The 25934-nt window shown below is 42.4% G+C and overlaps 1 protein-coding gene across 2 annotated transcripts in view; it reads right to left on the reverse strand.

Annotated features, from left to right (window-relative positions):
- The window catches only part of TPK1 (thiamin pyrophosphokinase 1), a 310282-nt gene that overhangs the window by 242204 nt on the left and 42144 nt on the right, over nt 1-25934 (reverse strand). The window contains exon 2 of one of the 2 annotated variants that reach the window (XM_009093850.4): nt 2872-2946. The exons of the other annotated variant lie outside the window; for it this stretch is intronic. Within the exon in view, the coding sequence (XP_009092098.1) occupies nt 2872-2946 (75 nt within the window). The remainder of the gene's footprint in view (nt 1-2871; nt 2947-25934) is intronic. 2 annotated transcript variants of the gene reach the window in all.

Genomic DNA, 25934 nt, shown 5'->3' on the forward strand with positions numbered 1-25934 from the left:
AACTTTGCATAAGCAGGGATTTAGGATGCATGAGAGTGTTGTTAAGGTAAGGCCTACTGGATCCAGTCTTCCTTATAGAAAACTCACAGACAGAAAAATGTGCAGCTCTGAGAAAAGCAGGGTCCTGACTGTTCAACATATTTTCCACATTACCTCTTATTGCCCTTTACTGATCTATTCTCTTAAATTTCTCTTCATCCTGCTTTTGCAAACTGTCCCTTCTCCAGCATTTCATCCATCCTGCTTTTAGGACAGCACTAATACTGCATGACTGTACCAAATACCAAACAAGTGAACATATTCTAGACTGATTCATTACAGTAATGATCTATAATAGACTAAAATCATATAGTCCTTGGCTTGTACTCCTTCACTATTGTCACTTATCCAGCTTGTATGGCAAGAATGGTAAAAGAGGTCTCTTGGAAGTGATGAAATGTGATTTCAGTGTCCTTCACAAAGCACAAAGAAGGAAGTTCATGCAAACTTGTACTGACTGAAATAGTTCTTTAAAAAGTATGTCAGTAAAAATAGATTTCATAAATGTGTGTAATAAGACAAAGGTTAATTAGCTGTAACTACTTTTTCTCAAGGTCAAGAGGAGTTACACCTGGGATGATTTTAGCCTAGAATAGCCACTTATTGATGGGATTTTTCTTTTTTTAAACTTACAACATCTCACATCACACTACTTTTTACTTGACACTAAAGTGACAGGACTAACAAAAAAGTTATTTTGATAGGTGTCGTCGGGTAACTTGATGATGCTTGTATCATTTGCTTTCCTCCCAAACTTGCCCCAAACCAGGACAATAGGACCCAGACTACTTGAAAAAAGTACAGCTCAGCATTCTGTACTGAGTATAACAACCCAAGATTCCTGTAACTCAGAGAAGTGGGACAATATTTTATCTTACTTTTCCTTTGCATTTTTCTCTCCCTTTCTCCCCAAGTTTGTGTAGCTTGCAATATTCTGTGGATTAACAGCCCTATTATTTCCTTCTCATCTCTCCTTTATGATATCTCAAGCATATACCCCTGGTCATCAAGCATTGTTCCTAAGGATGATTCCTTCAGAACTTCACATATCAAACCTCCCAGGTTCTCCTAGTCCTGCAACAGTACCTGTGCTAATGCTCCTCCAGAAGCAGGATCCAGAAAACTGCTGACACCTAAAGTAGTCCACTAGCGCTGTAAGCCAGGCATTACCAAAACCTTGTCCTGGATTCACTAAGGTTTGCTGCAGCTGAGATGCTTTGAAGAAAAACATTTCATGTTTACCATCTAACCACCTCCATCTGTCCTTTTACTTCAAAAATATCCACCTATTTCTTAAAGTAATCTACCAGCAAAAGTCTTAATAGCTTAATTAGGACTTCTGCTCCTCCCACAAATTCCTTGAAAAACTGTTTACAGCACTAGTGATCACTTTCAAAACACTTATGCTCAGAGAACAGGGACCCATTGAGATTGTCTAATTCAAAACTATGTTTGGCCCACTTGATTTTATTCAGTTTCTTGTTTCAACCCTTTACAGAAGCACTACAGTTTAAAGGCTCATTAGTATTACAGTAAGAACACTATGGCCCATGGTTTGATCAAATGAGGAAGATTTAAAAATATAAAGGACAGACAAAACAAAATACTGATCAACAAAATACAGATCTAAAGCAACACATGCAAGGTACTACAAGACACTAAATACTGCCATTCAGAAACTGTGTGTGTCTGGTTTACTGTCTCTTTTTTTAACCCCAATCCTGAAAACAGGAAAGGTGGGACAAAGAAATAAGATCAAATGCTTCACCTTGTTTCCTTGTCTCTTCAATAAAAAGTGGGTCTTTCAGTGTCTCTTTTTAAATTAAAAAAATATGTAGAATCACATCTCTAAAATAACTGAACAACCCTTCCACTGAGCACTTGTTACTTTCTTGCTGATTATGCAAATGAAAGTGAGTCTGTTTGGGGTACAGCACTTGTTCAGATGCTCTGAATCATCTTGTATAACTATCTTCCTTTTTTTATCACTCCTCTGGCTATATGGGTACCTAATTTGGGTTTATTGGAATTAAGTGCTATGAGTATATCCTGCTCACCTCATCCCTTATTTCAATTCCTTTTAACTGTACAGCTCCCCCCTGCCAGTCCTTATGCCTATGGTGCAACCAGATAGCTCTATCTGCTCCAGTCAGTTAAGAGGAATCTCTCTGCAAGGTTCCTATCCTGGGAATAAGTTAGATACAGCTCCTGGGGCTTTTCAGAAAGCTTCTGAAGGACTACATTCCTGCATGGAGGAATTAATAGCTTCAAGCTTGTAGAGATTTACATATCTCCACAAAATGTCAGCAAATCTGAAGCTATCATACCAGAGATGATGATTAGCACTGTGCATATTTAACAAAGGAGTAGTGAAATCTGATTTGCATATTTCTGACAAGCACGCAAATTCCCCACCGCTTTCACAACTTAGTATCTACACGGTTCATTTTATTTTGATTAAATTTAACACTTTTCACTGATGACCTTTAAAGAAATGCTCACTTCCAGACTCTTAAATGCACCATTGATCTGCTACACTTTGTCAGCAAAACAATGATTGTTCCTGAGAAGCCTCTGAAAAGCTGCAGTCTTACACAGATCAGCGCACAAAGTTCCCTCTGACGTGTGCAATGCAGGGATGCAGAATTTGCATAATCAGCTCATTTGCTGCATTCAGCAACAAGGGACATACTCTGCCAGCTCACACCCTCACCAGAAGGTTGCACTAGTAAAGAGGAAATCACCACACTACAATTCAACAGACACGAAGTACATTAGCTGGGTAACAGCTAAGAAAATAACCAAATGAAGATGTATGTAAGTTATTATTACCTCTGCTCCACAGACAATGGAAATGACCTTTGTTGAAAGGCTGGTTCAGAATCAGAAGGCAAAACTTCAGGTTCCCTGTAAGATAAATGTTGGCTCTCATTAGCAAGAATATTGATTTTTTTTAAATTTTATTTTTGCCAGATGCATTTTAGTCCAACCATCAGAGTAACTCCACTAATAGTCTTGCTTCTCAGGTTTTACCTCTGTCAGTGAGAAACTGTCAGAACTTCATAAGATACCTTTTACTTGGTAAGGTTTTGCTACATGTTTAATTTATAAGTGACTTTTACTTACTGAAGGCCATCCTCAACAGGACCACATCTATACAGCTCTCTCATTTAATCGTCCACTTGCTACTGCTGCCTGGATGCAGCAATTACTGAGATGAGCTTACCCTGGTCTCTGTTAATGGGGAAGGCTGGAGGAAACTCCATATAAAATGTCTCTAACCTATACCCAATATTCCACCTTCCTGGAGGATGCAGAACTCTTGCTGCCATCAGTGGCTTCTATGCCTGTGCTTCCATATCATGTATAGGCTCTAATTGTGGTAGATACTCTACAAATAAAGAATGAAAGGCTGTGACCCAGGAGCTTAAAATCAAAAGCTAGTAAAAGCAAAAGTGTAATTTAGCCTGTGTTATCTAGGTGATACTGCAGACTGAAAATCTCAGTGGATTTACCAGCCCAACTTGATTGAGCCCATAAAGCCTCCTGTCCCTGCAAAAGGTGCATGCTGAAGGTTGGTAATAAACCTACAGTTAGAAAAACCTTAAAAGAAAGAAAGGATGTATGATATGACACACTTTGAATTCAAAGAGTAAATAAGTAAATCTTTGATGGCTGCCTGCAGTGGGATTTGCATTATTTCACTTCCTAATTATCTTGCCAATCATACAGGAACACAAGTTTCCCCTGGAGCTTGATATCCTTAGGCAATCAAGTTAATGAATAATATTTGGTCATGAGAAGCCACTGTAATTGAAAAAAGAAAATCTCTATCACTAGAAAGTCTTTTGAGAAGATCCAGCATAGCAGGAGGCAGAAAGCCACAGTAGAAGCCTGTGGCTTGAGCCATATCATGTTATCAAGGAAAATACAGCTGGTCAAACTGCTGAAGTTGAAAGAACATCAAGGGATGGGAGTTGGAAGGGGCAGTCTTTAAAATAATTAATTAAATGTGTGATTAGGAGAACAAAGTGAAGGTTAGCAGACTGGGATACCACTATTTTGCAGCTGAGACCCATTTGAGGCCTCGGTTTTCTAAAACAGAAGCAACAGTATTGTCCTCCTTCATAAGTATCAAAAGAAATAGAAATGAAGACCTAGATGATTTTTACTCCAGTGAAAAGTCTACATGATTATCATAGCAATCTTCTGCCTGGTGCTTTCAAATACCTTCCCTCAAGCCTTCTGCTTCCATCTTTTCTGACATTGTCCTCACTTCCATTTCATTAAAGTGTATATATAGGCGAATAAATTGTCATAGGGAATAAATGGAGAGGTGGAAAGACCAAGTAAACTGAGGAAAGTGAGAAAAAGTTTTTTCTCTGTGCAGCCTGAACAGTCTTGCCTTGTCCTTGAACTTTAAGAGAAAGGTAGAAAACAATACATTCAAACTAAGTGCCAATTTCCAGCTGCCTCGCAAAATGGGACCTCAGCAGCAGATCTCCTAATGATTGTTAAGTGAGAAAGGCTGCCAACTCCTTGTATTAAACATAATCATCTAGTGATGCTCTTCATTGAAAAGAGCCAGCAAACATCACAGCTTCTGTTACTGGTATAGTAATACAAAGCAGGCATGGGTGCTATAAGCCTGTTCTTGCTGGTGAGTCACAAAAGGCATTTCTGTGCCTGTTTTAAACCCTTAAACCATTTCAGCACATGAAAACAGCCATAGATTGCAGCTTTTTTTGCACATCAGAAGTACTCTTGTTATATATATTATGGTACACTTTTGAAGCCAAGGCCTGGCTTTAGGTGCCTACACAGAGATTTCAGAGGCTGATTTTCGGAGATGACACTTCCAAGAGCTTCCAGTGATGCCCATAAGAGCTGCTGGGTCTTAAATGTTCAGTTGTTACAAAGTCAAGAAGTAGATGCTCACAGCACACAGAGTTAGGAGACGGATGGGGTGATGTCTTTAGGGTTGTTATTTGGGTTTTTTTAAAGTACAGTTATGGGTTGAAAAAGTAGAGAAATGGAAATTATTGTTTCACCTGCTTTTAGAGAAGTGAACACACCAGTCATTTCATACAATTAAGGCATGATAAAATGCTATGATTAATGCTGCCAAAATGAGCCTAAATGTCAATATTTTAATGGTGCCTGCTGAGTTAATATAAAGCTGCACACGAGGCTCAGTCCTTGGTAGATGTAAAACAGTAATAAAATTGGGCTGCAATAATTTACAACCATTGTGCTAAAAACTATTAATATATTGGGACATCTGATGGCAAAGACCACGTCAATAGACAGAATATGCAACATTCATCACTCAAAAAAACTGATGAGAGCTCACTGTGCCACTGCTCTGAACACTCTACTGGCTATTCATTTGAAAACAAATCTACTTCAAGGCCATTTATCTTTAAAAGCCCTCAGCAAATTACGACACATCTATCTCCTGGACTGTCTACCCATCTATTTTTCAGAAAGATAATTAGCACCCTGACCCAACTCTTACTGACATTGTGCTCTGTTTGGACTAATATGAAAGAGGTTTCTGTAAGCAAGAAATCACCAGAAATATTCCCAGATATGGATATCTCCACTGAAGAAACTTTTGTGAGCCTTTTGCTAAAGGCAGAACAAGTTTCTCTCTTGCATAATTTCTTCCATTTTTAGTGTAATTTGCTCTTCCATTATGTACTTTTGCAGCTCTTGCAGCCTGAGCAAAGTCAACCATCTGCAGCAAAAGGAGAAAATAATAAACTGCTCCTTACAAAACCTGCAGCTTGTTCTTGATATTTACATCAACATAGAGAACAAATAGAGTCAAGTCCCATGGTCAAAGTCCTCCTGTAGAAGAATTACCACACAGTAAGGCCTGTGATGTACAGGCCTACAGAAAAGGAGAATGACTACAGGAAATTTTTACTTGCATTTAAGAAACCAAATTCTCCCCCCATCTTGTTTTTCTATTTGATGCTTATAAACCTTGCAGTCTTCCAGGCATAACTTACTGAGTAAGAATGAACATGTGCACAACTGTGTGAATGGGCAGTTACAGGAAAAAATACAGTTAAAAATCTTCAAGCAGACTTGGAAAAATCCTAACTTTTGCATAAAGCTGGATCACTTTTATTCCTGTTGGAAACCTTTCCTAAGTTAAAAAGCAGTCCATCAATCAATCAACATTGCCCACAAGTTTCTACACTGGCATCATCACCTCATTCTTCCTGAAAATTGTTTTCTTTTTCTTCTTTCCAAAATTATTTAGTTGAACTTCTTTGATTAAACTTCTCATGCTGGCTTTGAAAAGGACTTTTATCAAAATGTGAATACCCCTGATAGCTTACGCACTGCCTATGCAGTGACTTTTTACCACACTGTAACTCACTGTGAATAATTACAATATATTTTAGAGCACAGATGTGCTATTCTAAAAGCCTTCTTGGCTTCTCCCTGTCATACTGTATTTATCTATTTATTAGATATTTATAATATCATTATGCACTTTTAATTGATTTCCCTTTGCCCCATGCCAGTCTTCAAGACAAAGCATAGGCAAAAGGCACCTATATTTTTAAAAGACAACCTTTGCTCTGGTAGCCAATAAATTAACATATGCCACTTTGCTTCCTTTCAGTGTGAGAATCATATCATTAAAAAGTTTTTCTGCATACTGCAAGGATGCTGGCATTGAGTTTTCTGAAGTGGGGAAAAAACTTTCAATGCTTCAGACAAGAGGGCCTTTGGGAAAGATCACTGCTATTCCCAGCCTTTTGGACATGATGCAAGTGGTAACACACAATGGGGGGGACGTGCTGTGCTAAGATACAGGCATGCCTCAAGGTGCTGGCAAAGTATCACTTCAAATTCAGAGTTGCAGCCACAGAAAGTGGCTTCCACTAAACAATTGATGTTTTGGGTTTGTTTCTTTGGTAGTTGCATTTTACCATTTGCCTGAAGAAGAGCCATTCCCTTCCCTTCCAGCCATCTATCAAACATCAACAAAGAAGCAGGTGCAGTGCAGAGGAAGAAGAAGGAAAGAGACAGGTAGTCTAAGGGCAGAGCTGGAAGTTGGAAGATGGTTATAAGTTTCCAGAAAATTTGTGCAGTGATAGAAATATATCTAAAAACCCAATATACCAACCAAGATCCATTGAAAAGACACTGCAGTTATACACATTTCTGGTCATATGGGTGGATGTCCAAATATAAAACAGCTTCTGAGAGAAAAAGCTTGAATGATCTTACTGAAAATTTCTTCCTGCTAACGTTTCAGCTCTCACATCAGTCTGCAGATACACCATGATATATATAAATATACCATAACAGTGAAAATAAACAAAAAACCCACACCAAAACAAAAAAACTCCACCAAAAATAGCCAAACTAAAAAACACCAATGAAACAAAATCCCCTCCCAAAAAAACTTCAACAAAAAATTTACCACCCCCCCCCCCAAAAAAAAAAAAGAAAAATTGGTTTCCAGTCCATAGCTTACTCAGAAAATTCCTGCCCCTCAGATTAATTTTAAATGAACAGTCACTGCCTACTTAAATGTCAAATATGTAGTAAGGGACAAGGCTGTTTTTCACAGTTCTGAAACTGATAACACAGGAGAGAAACAGTGCTGAGGCGGCTCATGGGGCAGTTAACTGACATTCCTTCAGCCGCACAAGATTTAATACCAAAATTGTGATTCTAAGAACTCCACATAAGTTAGATTTACTGGGAGCCTATCATATTAAACCCTAGAGAAAGCACTTCATGAAACCAGCAAACATAACAAAACCACAGTGACAATCGATCTGGCTATTGCTACAGATCACCACAGCAAAATTACTGTGCCAGCTTGGGGCTTTCAAACTAAAACAAAGGAATTTGGGGGATCAGCACCAAATCTACACCATTTTTTTCTGCCAAGTAAGCACCTGTCTCCAAGTGTTAAGTCAAAACTGATACTCTTCTTATTGAAATGGACCATTTCATTCAGGGCTTTTTGAAGAGCTACCAACCACTTCCCAAAAATACTCAAATGGAACAATTAAAGCACCAAGAATGAAGTAAATTATTGATTAGAAACAAAGGGGGAATGGGTCTGTCAGACTAAGGAGCATTCCCCATTTCCTGAAAGGCTTTCTTCATCATGGTTGTTTGTTTTTTGCTTTTTTAGACATTGAAAAACCCATCAGTAGTTTCCTACCTGCTACACCCATATAATCCTTAATTTGCTTGCTGATATAGCACTTCTTGAAAGTTGGCTTCTGATTCAAAAGACAAGATTCTATCAGTTAACATCTTTGGCAGCTCACTATGAGTAGTATGTAGATCTACCTTAGCAAGCAGCATAGCAAAATAAAATCAGTCTGTAAAGCAAAACTGTTGGTGCTGAAGGTATGATGTTCACATCACACATGTTTTGAGGGAGGGAGGCTACTTCAGGTTAAGTTTAGTATGGTTTTGTAGACCCCCTAGCAGTAAGAGAGCATTATGTGCATTCCTGAAACACATTTTTATCCAAAAGTAAATTAGTTTACATATTCCAAAACCACCCTGCAAGGTAAAGCAAACCACAACAAACAGGCAGGATCATGAGACTTGCTTCAAAATTATATTCTTGATCCACAGTAAAACACTAATGTAAATCTGCCAATAGCCACATGGCTTTTGACTTCTGAATTTTTATTTATATTTTATGCCACAAGATCAGCTTAACTTAAATGACACTTTTGTTATTTTATACTCATCAAAATTTGGCTCTAAATTTAGGATTTTTATACTTAAGAGCCAATCTGACACTTTTATCTATCATGTATGGAAGGTGTGAGGGGGACTTAAAAATACAGCATTATTAACTCCTGAAAAACACTGAACATCAAACCCTAAGATGCTACTTTCTAAGGTTATCTTTCAGGCTAAAACCTCACTTTGAACAGAACAAATAGTGCACCTTATACAAAACCACTCCTCATTCTGCTGTTCTCTTTCTTGAACCAAGATTTCCCCCAACAGTGCTTCCTTTCATGGGAAACCTAGTGCTCTGCTGTGATACCAAGGAATATAAAAAAGGATAATTTCCTAGGATCATTATGCAGACCAAATCAACACTCTAAAATATAAACATTTCACATTTTAAAAGTTTCACAACTTCTGCAGAACTACTCCTCTGAAAATGGTAAAACTTCAAGTCAGTAAAATCTACTTCCTCCATCTGTGCTCTTGCTGAAAAGGTAGTTGTCAGCTTTAATTCAGAGAAACAGTTCAGCTTAGACTACTGTATTAATTATAGCCACTGCTTATAAAACATTGTGTAGCTGCTTTTTTCCACACTGAATCCCAAGCCTCCAAACAAGCCATTTAATTTTCCTCATAACAGTGACAAGTCCAATAATAAACCTGCACAAATTATGTAAAAGGATCACAGACCTAACAAACATGTTCTCAAACTTCTTGAATGAATAAATCAAATATGCATACTCAACTGATTTTTTGTGCAAAGGCACTGTTATCCCTGTCAATGCATTTTAGTGTTCATTTTTTCATGTAAATTCTATTGATTTTTAAATATTTTGCAGCTCTTAATTCTCCAGGCAAATTCCAGCAAGAAGAGTAGGAAGTAAAGGGGATTTGTGCAAACAGTCTTATTGAAAAGCTGCAATGTGTTACCCTCTGGAGAACACTCTACAAGAATTTCTGGGGATGAATTCAAACCAACTAATTTCTCACAATAAGTTACAAACATGGCCATACACATGGGATAATTTACCCACATCATCAACCACTGTGCCTAGAAGGGTGCCATGCCTTGCAATGAAATTTGTCAATTAATGCTGGTGCTTCTCTGGAGAATGCAAGAGCTGTATTTCTGATTTCAGTGTGTGATGGGATGCTTCTTTTCATCCTAAGTCCTATAGTCTATAGCTGCACTTCTGAATGCCTGGGACTTCTGCTCTTTATGTGTCAAACATCTCAGTCTGGTCAAGCAGAATAAGGTCACACAATTCCCAGTAGTGAATCTTCATCTTTAGATAACTCGTCCAGCATCACAAAGAAACTTCATGACAGTATTCAGCTCTCTAGGGCAACACAGAACTCAACTGAATCATGAGAACTGACTACTTGAATAGAAATCCTAACCACACTTAGTATTATGTACATGGAAATGATGCTTGTGTCCCATTGCCAACTCTCATTTGAAAATAAATACCAGTAAGTGAGTAACCAGTCACTTTGGGGGAGGGCAGCAATGTACACAAACCCTAAAACAGGCTTTTCAAGGCACACACACTGGCAGATGCACCATTTGCCACTGCAAAGTCTGTGGTTTGATTTACCTCACACCCTTGTGCTTGTCTCGAGGGATGTGGCCAGACCATACCCATCATTCTGAACCTGCAATCTGGACTTTCATTTCCAGCCAAGCACAGCAAAGGTCAGAATTAACTGGAAGCAGCAGTGGTTGGTTTAGCTGAGATATTATTGCCTGTTCACTTACACTCTTCCAGTTTTCAAGATTGAACTCAAATTATCCAACAATCCAAAAAAGAGAGATTTCTGATATAGGCACAGACAAATAGAGGTTTACAATATTATTCAGATATGTTTTATCCTGTGGCATGGAAAAAATAGTCAAGTGATGCTGAAGTGATGAACAGGAAGCAAAATGGCTGCAGGAAAGTCAATTCTGTGCAGAATGGGAAAACTAGATTGTGGAATCAGACACAAATTTCAGACTTGAGGTAAACTTTTAAAATGCATTAATTTCACTGCAACTACATTATAAAAGAAATAGTAAAAGTTTTGCTTTGTTATTCACTGGCAAGTCATCATCTGAAACAGCACCCATTTGACACCTTTTAAGTTTGATGCCAGTTGGAAGACCTTAAGAGACAAGAATTAGACAAACAGTCTTGATATAAAAATATTGATAGTCTTATGGTAAAATTGACTTTAGTGTTTCAAACTTCTAGGCACAGACCATTAGACTGAAGCTTAAATCTGCATCAAAGTGAAAATGAAAGCAAATCTTGAGAAAATATAAACAACTATTACTATTCAAGGAAGTTCCAACCTTAAATGAAAAAACCAAAGATAGGTGCTCTGTAATAGCCAGGTCTAATGTAATGCCCTCCATGCATTTTAAAAACGCAGCATCAACGCTGTCTGAATACCTCACACTACCAATACTTGTTATCTGGGATGTCTCTATTTCCAAGGAGACAACCAGGCATCCAAGCTCCCCTAGCAGTCGATACTGTCAGTTCAATCTGCACACAGCAAGGGCAAGGTGACTTCAAGGAGTCACAAGGCAGAGCAGGCAGATGTTAGTAATCTCTCTGGGCAAATAGGTACAAAGCACAACCCCTTCAGCAAACATTTAGCTCAGCAAACAGTACAGTGCCATTTCTATGGTCAACAGATATTGTTAGGTATTTTCTACAGGATTAACAAAATGTAATATGCATTTAATGATTCATATATTGGCATACTGACCAAAGAGTAAGAACCATGGGAACACAAAAGTGCCTGACTGCACAGCATTTAGAACCCCTGCTTGCTGCTACCGAGCACTCCACTGAGCCTTCAGTTCCTGGCACTAACATCTCCTATACACATAAAAGTCTGAATTCTATTTGCACCAAGATGCACTTAAGAGGCTGACAGAACCTGATGCCTCTTTTGATGTCAAAACACCACTCCTACCCACCAACGAGACATTTCTCTACTGATCTCATTGGAAGCATATGTTTCAAGTAGCTGTTTTTGGAACATACCTATTAGATACTGCTTCACGATGTCAGCTATCTCATTTTTAAAAACTGGGAAGGAGATATACCTTTTATCAGCATGGATTGAGTTAGTGAGTGCCTTCAGGAGACTGACGACCCACATTCAAGTTCACTCTCTCAAGAAGGAATTCTCATTTAAATTCAGTCAAGATAGCGCTCTCCTCCCCAAACATGACATTATTCTTGGGGAGGAAGATTCTTCCCTCCCTGCTACAAAATTAAACATATTGATGGGACTATTTTCATAAAACAGTTAAATATGAGTGGCCTGTGGAAGTCTGATTCGGCAGTCCACTGACCTAAACAAAGTTTGTTCTCCAGTTTATTCAAACCTCTCTTTTCCACTTTTAATACATCCTCCAATTACTGCACCATGGTATGACAGGATTATATCCACTGCCTCCTTCCTAATGTGTGACATGCTGTTGGAGAACACTGTAACCTCTGGTTTTGCAGGATAATTTTCAGGCAAGAAGAGTGTTTTTCTAACTATCTTCAGAAGACTTGGCCCTAGCAGTCATAAAAGGAGAGAATAGCTTTCTGCAACACAGCATAAAATGTCCAAATCCAACAGAGCAGGATTTTAGATGCTTCAGTCTTCCCACTTCTCATTGTATTCCCACTGCCAAACTCAGCTTGGTTCCTCCTTAGTACATGTACACTGATGGATTGTATTCTTTGTGTACAATTTCTCCCTCTTCCCTGTATATACAGTCCCACTGCCATGCTGAGGACAAGCACACCATCATTAGAAGTCCAGTGTGCATCCACTGAATAGCCCAGGGGCTAAACTCCAGTATAATGTTGTGAAGGCACACAGCAAGGTCCCATCTTCAGAAAGGGAAAAACAGGCATTATGTGACTGTGCAGCAAATGAGTCAATACAAAAAAACTAAAGCTCCTTTCCACTTCTCAGCTTTATCTGATAAGACACATTACAAATCACAAATGGCTTCTGGCCAAACTCCAGTGTGGACAATTACAGGCTTCCCTATCCCTACTTCTGTTTAGCCATCCAAATGAAATACACTATCTTTCACTGTCCTGGACTCATGTGTACTAATTAAGCACTTATTTAAAAGCACAAAGCATTCAATCAGGCTACAATGTACTTTGGAGATGGTTGGATTTCATACTTAGTAAGTTCACTGAGTTTAAAAAAGTTGAGCAAATTGTGACCCATGTAACATTAATTATTTACTCCTCAGATATAACGGATGAGACTGATGAGTCAACTCCCAGAGACTCCCAGGATTTTACCTCATATGCTTTCATGAAAATCTATGCTGAGACAGTTGGTTCTGCAACACCCCAAACCCCTTTGGGGTGCACGTCAGAAAGGACATTTGTGCCCATACCACCTTTTCAGTCTTGCTGTTTTCCCAAGGCGGATTATTCTGGACTTTGAAGGGAGTGGATCTGATATGAGGTTCAGAGTGCCATCCAAAAGGTTCAGAAAGGCAAAGAGGCATTCCAGGTGGTTGTAACAACAGCCCACACTAGCAGTAGTGGCACTGGGAGGGTGTTTGGGCCTCTGGAGTAAGATTCTGGCAAAGAATGAAGAGGAGGGGAATGTTTTCTTATATTACAAAAAGAGTTTTTAGCCGATATAGGAAAGAAAGACAATAACTAATTTCCCAACCTTCAAAAACATTTCAGTCCTAAAATTATGTTTTCTGATTTCATGAGCTTCATTTTATTATTTCTTGAGTTAATTTTTTTTACCTTATAAAGGCAGCTCAGTTTTGCTGCCTGTTTTAGGACATTCTATAACTTTACATCCACCACTGGCTTCTTTTTTTTAACAAAACATTTTTAAGACCTACCTGTATATATTTTATAAATAGATAAATCTACACTTGGGGAAAACAAGGTAAAATAAACAAAAAGAAAGACAAAAAACCACAAAGGTGATGTAAATTGTATTACATTATCAGTCAGCTAAGGAATTTTTATATAATCTGGATGAAGTTTCTCTTCACATTTTATTCTGTAATATGTCATTGTGCTGCATCTGGCAGAAAAATAAGGCCTAAAATCAAAGTTCTGTGGACTGAATAGCTAAAATAAGCTTACTTAAATCAGGAACTAACACCTGTCTCTTGGAATAAAACCGGGGGGTAATAAAGAAACAAAGAGAGAACGCTATCAGAATATTGATGCTTCTTCCACAGGTAAATACAATTACCTAATGTTGAAAATTTTGTAATAAGAGCTGTTTAACGTTCATGTAACTTTTACACAAGATTGAAAAAGCCGTTTGCAAGTAAATGGTGTGATAGCATTACTGGGATCACTGTAGTCTGGCAGAACAGTGTTGTGGTGTGTGTTCAGTTCCCAATTGAGTTATTTTCCCTGTTTTGTATTGTTTTGTGATGCTTCCCCCAGTTACACCCCTATACCCAGTTCGATGGTTCAGTCCTGGTTCCCCCTTTCCCTCGAATGGTGTCCTCCCTGTCTGGGCTCGCTGCCAAGCCCTTGTCTCCACCCCCGTTCCCCTGGCAACTGCCCCTTTCCCCTCCTCCAGAGCCCCGTTCATCTCCTGAAACCCCCCCATCCTTCCAGAAACTTCTCCCTTCCACAGGGGGTGATTGGGCAGGTGCCCCTAGCCCCTCCTTTGTTCGTGTATCACTTGTTGCCACCGGTGTCAGTCATGTTGAATTCCCCTCCTCAGTTTCTCCCGATTGGTTATTGTACACCCCTTTATATACTGCTTCTCCCCCTTTTGTCCTGTCTTTTCCCGCCTGGACGCAGTGGAGTCTTTTCCCGCCTGGACGCGGTGGAGGAATGATACAATAAAACCACTGGACTACACCGGGCGTGTTAAGACCCTCTTTTCTCTTGGCTTCTCCGCCTTGCCGTTTCTTTACGGTACTGTTGCTGCTGTCCTGCCGAGGCGCAGCCCGGACGTCCCTGACGGATCCGGGTAGTGCCCCTCGCTGCTAGCTGCTGCTGTGCTCCGAGCTAGCCCCGGCCGCCTTCCCCCCCCGCTCGGACGGGAGGGAAGTGCTTTCGACGCAGCAGCCGTGGCAGTTTGGCGCCCAACGTGGGGCGAGAGAAGACGCCCTCGCCCCGCGGCAGGAGTCAGCAGCCTCGAGAGGAGTTTCGCCTCCTCTTCGTCGTCTGCCGCTTGCTCCGTGGTCGTTAAACTACCCTGCCTCGGGAGCAGACCCCGTTTTAGGGGTAGGGCTCCGGACAGGGATCGGATCGACACCTCCCCGCACCCAGGAGCCGATCCGGGATCGAAGCCGCGGACTTCGGAGTTTTTTCCCCGCTTTCCCGCTAGTAAGGGGTGAGTAACTCCAGCTTCCCAACTTCGAGAGTTCCCCCCCCGCCTTATCTCCCGGTTTCATCCGGTCGAGTCGAGGTTTCGCCCTGGGCTCGGTGAGGTTGGGGCTAGCGGTTGGGGTTTTTTGTTAGCGTTTTTTTTTCGTTTCACTCCGAAGGTTCGTTTTTGCGGGGCAGAGATGGGTTGCAAACTCTCTGTCCCCCAGAAAAGAGTTTATTACCAAGTTGTGGGTACCCTTGAAGGTAGAAATGTTAAAATTGTTAAGCGGGAGTTAAAAGATTTAATCATATGGTTGTTCATTCAATTTCCAGAGATCTCCCCAGATTTAGTTAATGAAATAAAATTCTGGAATTCAGTTGGAGACAAATTAGCACAATTCGAATCTAAAGGGAGATCAAAAAACAAAAAATTACTTTATTGGACCTTCCAAATCATTACAGCTCTTAGAGAAAAACAGAAATTGAAGGAACAACCACCCCCCCATTCGTGTTCTCCCTACCCCCGTGTTCCAGACCCTTGTCCCACCCCTTCTCTCCCTGAGAATAGCAGAACCCTTAGGAGAGCAGCCCGCGAGAGCACCGCGCCGGCTTCCTACCACCCGCCGGGCTCTCCTCAGGGTTCCCTGACCCCCCGCCTCCAAAGTCCTGGCCAGACTTCGGAGAGCTCTCTCCAATCCCCCGATTCCTTTTCCCCCGAGTCCCCAGTTGTACATCCCAAAGTTAGATTTGCAGTTTCAGAGGGCAGCAGCCCCCAGACCTCTTCACAAAATGGCTCCCATGGAGCCCAAAATGGCGGCGACCGCATGGCTTTTCCCGCCATCAGTTTTTCTTCTCCCCATAATCCTTTCCTTTCTCCCGCCAACCCTTTCTCCTCCCCTTCCCATTCCTATAACCCCGCCCCTAATTATGTTAATTCTTCTCCCAATCCCCCGCCTTCCTACACACCCCTTTCCCCTCCTCCTTCCCAAGCCCCGCCTTTTGAACACGCCCCTCAGGCGGAGCCAACTCCATCAGCTCCACCTCCTAGCTCCGCCCTGGTTCCCACACCTGACCCCTCCCCTTGGCTTCCGGGTTCCCACGCCCCGCCTCCCAGTTCCCACGCCCCGACTTCCGGGAGTGGAGATCAAGATGATTCGGATTTTACTGTGCCATCTTTAATAACTGCCGATCCTGTTTCTTACCACCAAGAAAGCGTAGGGCCCTCCCGAGCGCAATGGACCCCATTCCCCCATTCCACCATTAGGGAGTTGTGCAAGGCCCAAAGAGAGTTTTCCCGGGAGAGTGAATACTTCCGGGGACTCCTTCGGGCCTCTTTATTAGAATCTGATATTGTACCCGCTGACTTGCGGACGCTTTTTTCATGCCTCCTCAACCCCACTGAATTCTTAGTGTGGGAGGAGGCATGGAAAAAGGGAATCAGGGACATTCTTCCACAATTGTGGAAGGATCCCCAAACTGCCACAACCCTCAGTGGTGAAACGGTTTACACCGACCTATTGGTCGGTCTTGGGAATTGGGCGGACGGAGCTTTTCAAGCTAGAGATATCCCCCGTCAAGCGCTTCGGGAGAGTGCAAGGATGGCCGAACGGGCATTCTTAGTGCTCCGCCCTACTGCCCAAGAGCCCTCTTTCACCAAAATTCATCAGGGGCCAGGGGAACCTTTCATTGTTTTTGTCGAGCGTCTCCGCAGGGCAATCGACCATCAAGTCCAAGCGAAGAGCGCTCGACTCGGGATCCTAACAGAATTGGCTAATGCCAATGCTAACGCTGTCTGCAAAGCAGTCATCCTCAGCCTTCCTGTCGATCCTCCTCCAACCATCCAATCAATGATCGAAGCTTGTCAGAAAAAGGCACCATCCCTCGCCAAGGAGGATCCAAAAACTCCGCCTCCAAGCCGTCGCGTGTCATTCGCAGAAACAACAAATTTCGACAGCGATGTGATGGCCGCCCAGCAGCAGCTGACGTCACCCAAAAGCAAGAAGCCAAGCCAAGGACACTGCCATCTGTGTGGCGACCCAGAACACTGGATGCCTGACTGCCCCTTGCGGAAACAGTTTTTCCAGTTCCGCAAGGAGCAGGCAGCATCCAAAGACAACCAACAAAAAAACTGAATTATGAGCGCATCCCCTCCAGGCGCAATGATAAAAATATGGCGGGAAGTAACATCATTAAAGGGGGGAATTCAGGGAGGGGACCCCAATCCCGCACCTCTACCCTTTCAAACTTTCCGGACACGACACTTTCACCTAATCGAACTTTACCAATTTTGACAACTCCTCTTTGTACCCTCCCCCACAGGTTGCGTCTCGCGGAGTCCATTACCATTGCAGACTCCAAGTGCCAGCCCGCGATGGTCGAGTTCCAGGCACCAGGTACCTGGCATCAACGCGGATGTAAGTGTGTTGTCGTAGGAGACACAAAATTCACTCCCCCGGAAATCTCCATTATTCCGGGGGTGCTGCCGTCCCTCACAAATAAGTTTTCCATAAGTATTATGTGTGTCCATCCACCCATCGTTCTGCCCAAAGGCCAGATTATCGCTCAAGTTATTCCAATTTTCGAGCAGTGTGAGCGAGAACACCATGACATTTCATCCCCTTTATTTAATGTCAACTGGTGTCAAACCCTCAGCCATGAAAAACCTCGGCTCACCTGCCGTCTTTCTAAGAATGGGCAGTCGACTAGGGTGACTGGCATGCTAGACACGGGAGCAGATGTGACGATCATTCCCGCAAGGGAATGGCCGTCACAATGGGAATTGCAAAGCGCTGCCGGCCGAATCCAAGGCGTAGGGGGCTTCCAATTGGCAAAACAGTCAAAGAGCGTGGTACAAATTATGGGGCCAAATGGGCAATTAGCTTCAGTCCGCCCATTTGTTTTAGACTATGCGGACCCCCTGTGGGGGAGAGATGTTTTAGCCCAGTGGGGAGCTACAATTAACTTGCCCAAAGCTCCTCAGATTTTTCAGTAGCGGCCACTGAAGAGCGCCCTACCCACAAATTGACTTGGAAATCCGACAAACCTATTTGGGTAGAGCAGTGGCCGCTCAACAAACAAAAACTAAAGGCGCTCTCGGAGCTTGTTGAGGAGCAGCTAAAAAAGGGTAACATCGTGGAGTCCATGTCCCCGTGGAACTCCCCTGTCTTTGTAATCAAAAAACCAAACAAAGACAAATGGCGGCTCCTCCACGACCTCCGCCAAATTAATGACATCATCGAAGATATGGGCGCTCTCCAACCAGGGATGCCGTCCCCAACCATGCTCCCCCAAAATTGGAATTTAGCCGTCTTGGACATCAAAGACTGTTTTTTCCAAATTCCCTTGCACCCAGATGACGCCGCGCGCTTCTCCTTCACGGTTCCTGCCATCAACCGTGAAGCCCCAGCGAAGAGGTACCACTGGCGAGTCTTGCCTCAAGGCATGAAAAATTCACCAGTGATTTGCCAGCGGTACGTCTCTTCCCTGCTGTCCCCTGTCCGTGAGGCAGCAAAAAATTCAATCATACTACATTACATGGATGACATCTTAGTTTGTGCTCCAAACGACGATACACTTACCCATGCCCTTGCCCTGACAACCGATGTGTTGACTTCTGCAGGGTTCGAGCTTCAGGAAAGTAAGATCCAAAAGATGCCACCCTGGAAGTACCTTGGTCTGGAAATCACTAAGCGGACCATTGTTCCGCAAAAATTGGCTATCAACCCAAAAGTGTCCACTTTAGCGGAGGCCCAGCAACTGTGTGGAGCCTTGAACTGGGTGAGGCCTTGGCTAGGCATTCCAACAGAAGACCTAGCCCCCCTTTTCAATCTTTTGAAAGGGGGAGAAGAGCTTGGCTCTCTAAGGACCCTTACCCCAGAGGCTGCAGCGGCCTTAGAAAAGGTACAGCGAACCATCTCGCAGAGACAGGCACACAGATACCACCCAGACTTGCCATTCAAATTTATCATCTTGGGAAGTTTGCCACACCTTTATGGGTTGATTTTTCAGTGGGACGAAACAGCTAAAACATCTGAGGACCCTGGTTCGAGGGACCCCCTCTTAATCATAGAGTGGGTGTTCCTCAGCCATCACAGGTCCAAAAGAATGACACGGCCACAAGAGCTGATGGCTGAGTTGATCCGGAAGGCTCGCTTCCGGATCCGGGAACTTGCCGGTGTCGACTTCACTTGCATACACATTCCCATCCAATTAAAATCGGGCCAGTTGACCAAGGCCATGTTGGAACATCTCCTCATGGAGAATGAAGCCCTCCAATTTGCTCTGGATTCTTACACCGGACAAATCTCAATTCATAAACAAAAACACAAACTATTTAATCAGGACAATCAGTTCAAGTTATCTCTAAAAAGAATTCAGAGCCGGAAGCCCTTAAAAGCCTTGACTGTCTTTACTGACGCGTCCGGGGCATCTCACAAGTCCGTAGCGACTTGGAGAAATCCTCAAACTCAGCAATGGGAGACCGACATTGCCACCGTTGAGGGATCACCTCAAATTGCTGAGTTGGCCGCTGTTGTCAGAGTTTTTGAGCGGTTTTCCGAGCCTTTCAATTTGGTAACTGATTCGGCATACGTAGCCGGTGTGGTGTCCAGAGCGGAGAACGCAGTTCTCCAGGAAGTTTCCAACATGACCCTTTTCAAATTGCTCTCGAGACTCGTAGAGTTGGTCTCCCGTCGAGAGCACCCATTCTACGTGTTGCATGTGAGGTCTCACACTGACCTCCCGGGGTTCATTGCGGAGGGGAATCGGCGTGCCGATGCCCTGGCTGCTCCCGTTGAGATGGCCCCGCTCCCTGATGCCTTCCAGCAAGCAAAACTCAGCCACCAGCGATTCCATCAGAATGCGCCCGGCCTGGTCCGTCAATTCCAACTGACTAGGGACCAGGCAAAGGCGATTGTGGCCACATGCCCACAGTGCCAGTCTTTCCAACTCCCCGCCATCAATGCTGGCGCCAATCCTAGAGGGCTCAAAAGCTGCGAGCTTTGGCAGATGGATGTCACCCACATCCCTTCCTTTGGCAAGTTCAAGTTTGTACATGTCTCTGTGGATACCTTTTCTGGGGCCGTGTATGCTTCTGCCCACACAGGAGAGAAGACTGCAGACGTCAAAAAACACCTGCTGCATGCCTTCTCTGTGTTGGGAATCCCTAAAGAAATCAAAACGGACAACGGGCCAGGGTACACCTCCAGGGAGTTCCGAAGCTTCCTGCAGGAGTGGGGAGTGAGTCATAAGACTGGCATCCCTTACTCCCCGACAGGGCAAGCCGTGGTTGAGCGGGCCCACCAGAGCCTCAAACGAACTCTAGAACATCAGAATGGGGCAGTGAAGGTGGAGTCCCCTCAAATCCGACTGGCCAGGGCATTGTTTACCATCAACTTTCTTAATTGCAGCTTTGAGTGCCTCAACCCGCCCATTGCGAGGCATTTTAACACCCAGACCGCAACCCAGTTCAAGGACAGACCACCTGTCCTTGTGAAGGACCCTGAAACCTGGAAGGTTGAGGGGCCATTTGACCTGGTAACATGGGGTCGTGGATACGCATGCGTGTCCACCCCCGCCGGGCTCAAATGGGTCCCCTCAAAGTGGGTAAAACCCTTTCTCCCAGGGAAGGCACGCAAACCAAGCGTCACCCCTCAGGTGACCCAGTCCGCCCTGAGGAGAAAACGCAAAGTCCATGTCGTGTCCGGTGTCCCCCAGGCTGAACCATCCACCCCAGAGCCCTCGGTTTTAACTTATTTTCTTCGTTTGTTTCAGTTAGAACCCGATTCGCCAGTTTAAGTTTGTTGCTCCGTTATTCTTATCATTTTTAACCTTTTGTGTGTCATCTTGAGTTTCTCAATGATTTATGAACTGCTCCTCCGTCTTCTGTCCACCGCCGCACCACAAGTGAACCACGTCTCCCTCCTTCCTGCTACGAGCTCTAACCAAGAGACTTTCTATTATGAGGAGATGCAACCTCTTTCAATCTCACCCATTCCTCAATGGTTTGCAGTCTCCAGACCTACCAACGATGCCGGCGAACAAGCATCGACGAGCTCCGAAATCAGCTTTTAAAGACTCAATTTTAATTTTGTTTTTTCTAAAACAAAAAGAGTGAGATGTTGTGGTGTGTGTTCAGTTCCCAATTGAGTTATCTTCCCTGTTTTGTATTGTTTTGTGATGCTTCCCCCAGTTACACCCCTATACCCAGTTCGATGGTTCAGTCCTGGTTCCCCCTTTCCCTCGAATGGTGTCCTCCCTGTCTGGGCTCGCTGCCAAGCCCTTGTCTCCACCCCCGTTCCCCTGGCAACTGCCCCTTTCCCCTCCTCCAGAGCCCTGTTCATCTCCTGAAACCCCCCCATCCTTCCAGAAACTTCTCCCTTCCACAGGGGGTGATTGGGCAGGTGCCCCTAGCCCCTCCTTTGTTCGTGTATCACTTGTTGCCACCGGTGTCAGTCATGTTGAATTCCCCTCCTCAGTTTCCCCCGATTGGTTCTTATACACCCCTTTATATACTGCTTCTCCCCCTTTTGTCCCGTCTTTTCCCGCCTGGATGCAGTGGAGTCTTTTCCCGCCTGGACGCGGTGGAGGAATGATACATTAAAACCACTGGGCTACACCGGGTGTGTTAAGACCCTCTTTTCTCTTGGCTTCTCCGCCTTGCCGTTTCTTTTCGATACTGTTGCTGCTGTCCTGCCGAGGCGCAGCCCGGACTTGACGGATCTGGGTAGTGCCCCCTTAGCTGCTAGCTGCTGCTGTGCTCCGAGCTAGCCCCGGCCGCCTTCCCCCCCAGCTCGGACGGGAGGGAAGTGCTTTCGACACAGCAGCGTGGCAGAACAGGACACCATGTCCAGCAAAGATCAGCTCACAAAAAAGTAGGTCATGCCCGTAAGTAGACTACTCACTCAAGCAGACCCTCCAAATCATTAGGATAAACTGTTCCCATAAGATACCTGTCACACTAATAAAGTTTGGTAGGTTTAGTCACTACACAAAGCCTATGATAACTGCTTTTATTGTAAGTCACTTGTGCTAGTTTACAGTCCCTTGTTTTGACATGCTGCACATGATATATAATTAAAGAGAACTGTTACTTTTCTTCCTTTTCTCAAAATACAGTAAAGCCTGTAAACAAACACAAGCTCTGGGACCATTAAGAGAGGCTCTTGTTTGCAGAGTGTCTTTTCAACCAACTACTCCAATTTCAATGCTAAAACTGTCAAGCTTAATTAAGAGTTATGGGGCATAACCATTTTAAAACCATAAATCTATACAGTAGAAAAGTATAATGACTGCCTTAGTGAACATCTCTTTTTAAATAAGCAGTATCTCTTACCAAGACCTAATTTAAGTTCCTTATACACAACATTGTATTGTAAATAACTTTATGACTTCTCCTGAAGTGAATATAAAGACTACCATAAAGTATTTTCATCCTGATGTCTTTTAGTTTATTTGACTATTTAAAGTGGACCTCGAAGTATATTCTAGTGCTTATACTGCAACTCCATCCAAATCCACCAGAGCTCTTTGTGATCCTTCAACATGTTTGCAGAGAACTGCCTTTCTCTCCATCTTCTTTCACTATCTTGTTTTCTAAAGTCTCTTTGACTTTTGAGTGTGCACAGCTGTTCACACATCCTCACAGCTTCAGGCAGAAAGATACAGAGAAAGAGGTATCAAGAGCTCACCATTTAAGCACTCCCCCTTAAAAACATCCTCAGCATTCAGCACACCCAGCCTGAGACACCAATGACACAGGCCAAAAAATCCACCAAAACAGCACTGTAGGGCAGGTGTAGATGTAAATCTCAAAGCCACATCATCCATTCCAGAAGAACCACACATTTATTTCCATTTTAACAGTGGTTTTGGTCTTCTACCACAACCTCTGCAAAATCAGCGCTCTAGGGAGCACCCAACCCAGTCAGAAAACATCTTCCAACCTGAGTCATATTGGTACTTTCAGCCAGAAATTAAAATTTAACAGGCAACTGATTACTCTGCTTCAGAGGCTTGAACCTCACAGCACTGGACAGATCCTAAAATCAACTGAATGTTGCCACTTTCAGTGTGAAAAAAGTCCCACATACAGTCTTACCATTAGCTTTCACAAAGTTAAGGTGATTTTCTGGACTTTGCAGCAAAAGAGTTACCCTTAAAAATACAAAACCTAAAGGCTTAAACCTTTAAGGGTGATTGAAACAGTATCATGTTTATTAGTATTTCTTAATCTGAAGACTTTTGTAATATGATTGCATGAGGAAGCTTTCTCCACCTGCTTCATGGACTAGCTAATTCAATTTAGAGAACTGATGATCATATAATAGTCAGTCTAGTGGCACCCCCTTAAAATAAAACTTTTTAAGGAAATTTAAATTATTTCTATCCTGATGAGCAGTTTTTTATGTGTTAAACAACATTCGGATCAAGATCCAGAGTAAATAATGGCTGAATATCTAAAGGCATATTTAGTCTGGATAAATTATAACTCTTATCAGCTGTAAAAAGACTCATTAGCTGTTTATCAGATCCAGAGAGGAACAGAAAATACACCCAGAAAATAACTGGTCAGCATGTTAGTGCATTTGGGGAGAAGATACTTAGAAAAGGAGCTATACTTCTCTCTTCTTCATTACCCTATCTGGAAAATGTGGTTAATAATAATGCTTTGAACTTAAATTTCCATTTGTAGATTTAAAATCACTTTATAAAGGTGCATAAACATTATTATTCTCATTTTACAGCTGGCCTCACTAAGTACAGAGATTTGTAGCAATTTGTATGAGAAGCAGCATCCCCTAGTGAATAAGTTAAGACTCTGAAATTATGTCCCCAGGGTTTTCTTCCCAGCTAAATTGTGAACTTCAGACTACACCAATATCCACTGTGGCAAAACTAGACACAGTCCATCTGAAATTGGAGGGTTTCTGCATGGGAATAGGCACATAAGCCAGGAACACATAACCTAGAGAAAAAGAATTTCTGCCTTACATTGATCTAGTCACTTAAAATATACTTTCTGGAACCATGGGGAGATGGTCATCACAGATGCCATCAGAGTGTTCAAACACAAAAAAAAATGAAACTACATCTTTCCAGAAGAAAAAAAGGAAATAATATATATATATATATAGCAGCGGACAGCCTGGAATTTAATCAGAAGAACTCCTTATTACCAGCACCAGAATCTTCTCCTCTCTTGTTGACACAAGATACCTCAAGCCGATTTCCTGCAATAACGTTTCTCTTAATTATATTCCCCCTCTGGACAACAGCTCCTGCACATGGCAACAACCTTACTGATGTGTTTTAAATTTTGTCATGAAAAGCACTTCTCTGTGGTAAGGAGTAAGGAAAATATTGAGTACATCTTCACTGTTAGTGGAAATAACTTCAGTGTTAGTGGAAATAACTTCAGCATATTTCATTTTCAAATATCAGTTGGTCACTTAAGTTAAACTTTAACCAACATTTCCAACTTCACATTACACTAAAGGCTAAAAACAAGGGAGTAATATGATATTTTTTCTTTTTAGACTTATGGGAATGATAAAAATCTGTCCAAGAGGCAAACAGGTAGAAACATTTTCAGGACTGCAAGCTTAAAACTATTATCTTTCAAAAAGCTGCTTAATTTCAGAGCAAGGCCAATAAAGTCAAAAGAATCTCTCATCAAAACTACTCCAATTTTTTTCTCCAAATATTAGTTGGCCAAGAAAGAACACCAACACAGTTAGGAGATTAAGCCAAAAACATGTTTGCAGGCTTTTAAATTTAAATAAACAGAGGCCTTAAGTATTTGAAAAACTGGTATATTAGAGAAAAATTACAAGCGTCACCACTGAAATTAATCTGCAATAGCTTGTACATGAGAAATTTGTAAGGACAATCAATTTTGGACACATGGGAGAAAAAACATAAACAAAAGTAAGCTGTCAAAATAAAAATAAAAATGTCAAATGTTTTTAATGCAATTATAGTTTATGAAGTTTCCTACAGAGTATGAGTATAATATAGTTAGATCAAATTTTGTCCAGCATAATATGCTGGACAAAAACCAGTAGATACCAAACTGGGGTTATAGTAAATTACAATTTTGCCACAGATGTTGACACCCCTGCAAAATTTTGCAATTCATAAACAAGTGGTCAAAACAACTATTAAATAATTTAAATTGAATAACAGAATAGCTTTTTTCCATTCTTCTATACATCTTGTAATCACAGAAAAGCCTGTTCAAATTAGTCAGAAAAAACCCAGCTGCATCAGTTCTCTCTTCTGCTTCAGTTTTGTGTAAAGGCATAAATCCATGATGGATTCATGGTAATTTATTCCTAGGGCAATACCTGGTATGTTGTGTTTTTGGAGAGTTTAGCAGCATTTTTTCTTTTTACACATTTACCTCTCTAACACACTTTGACTACAACCAGAGTCGGTTAAACTATAACACATGAACGTGCATCAATGATGGTGGCAGGCAGAGCAGAACCTTTGGGCAATGTTCAGAAAACCAAAGATGCGCAGTTTGACCACCAGTGTCAAGACCTCTCGATCAGTTCTGCAACACAGTGAGTCACAGTGAGTGACTCCTAAAGGAGGTGATCTCAGAGAAAGCACTTTCCCTCCCCAGCCAGGGCATTACAGGACCACCCCCGACCTGGGAGTGCCTTCCACACACAGGACTCCTTACACCAGGGAAGATGGTGCAGGGGAGCCTTGAGCTCCACAGAAAAAAATCACCAGAGAAGTAGCAGAAGTGGTGATCTGCTGTTTTAGTGTACTTCTGTGTTAACTTCTGCTTTAACTCCACTATAACTGTATGACAACCAAATCAAG

Source organism: Serinus canaria, chromosome 2, assembly GCF_022539315.1.
Source record: "Serinus canaria isolate serCan28SL12 chromosome 2, serCan2020, whole genome shotgun sequence".
Taxonomy (NCBI): Eukaryota; Metazoa; Chordata; class Aves; order Passeriformes; family Fringillidae; genus Serinus; species Serinus canaria.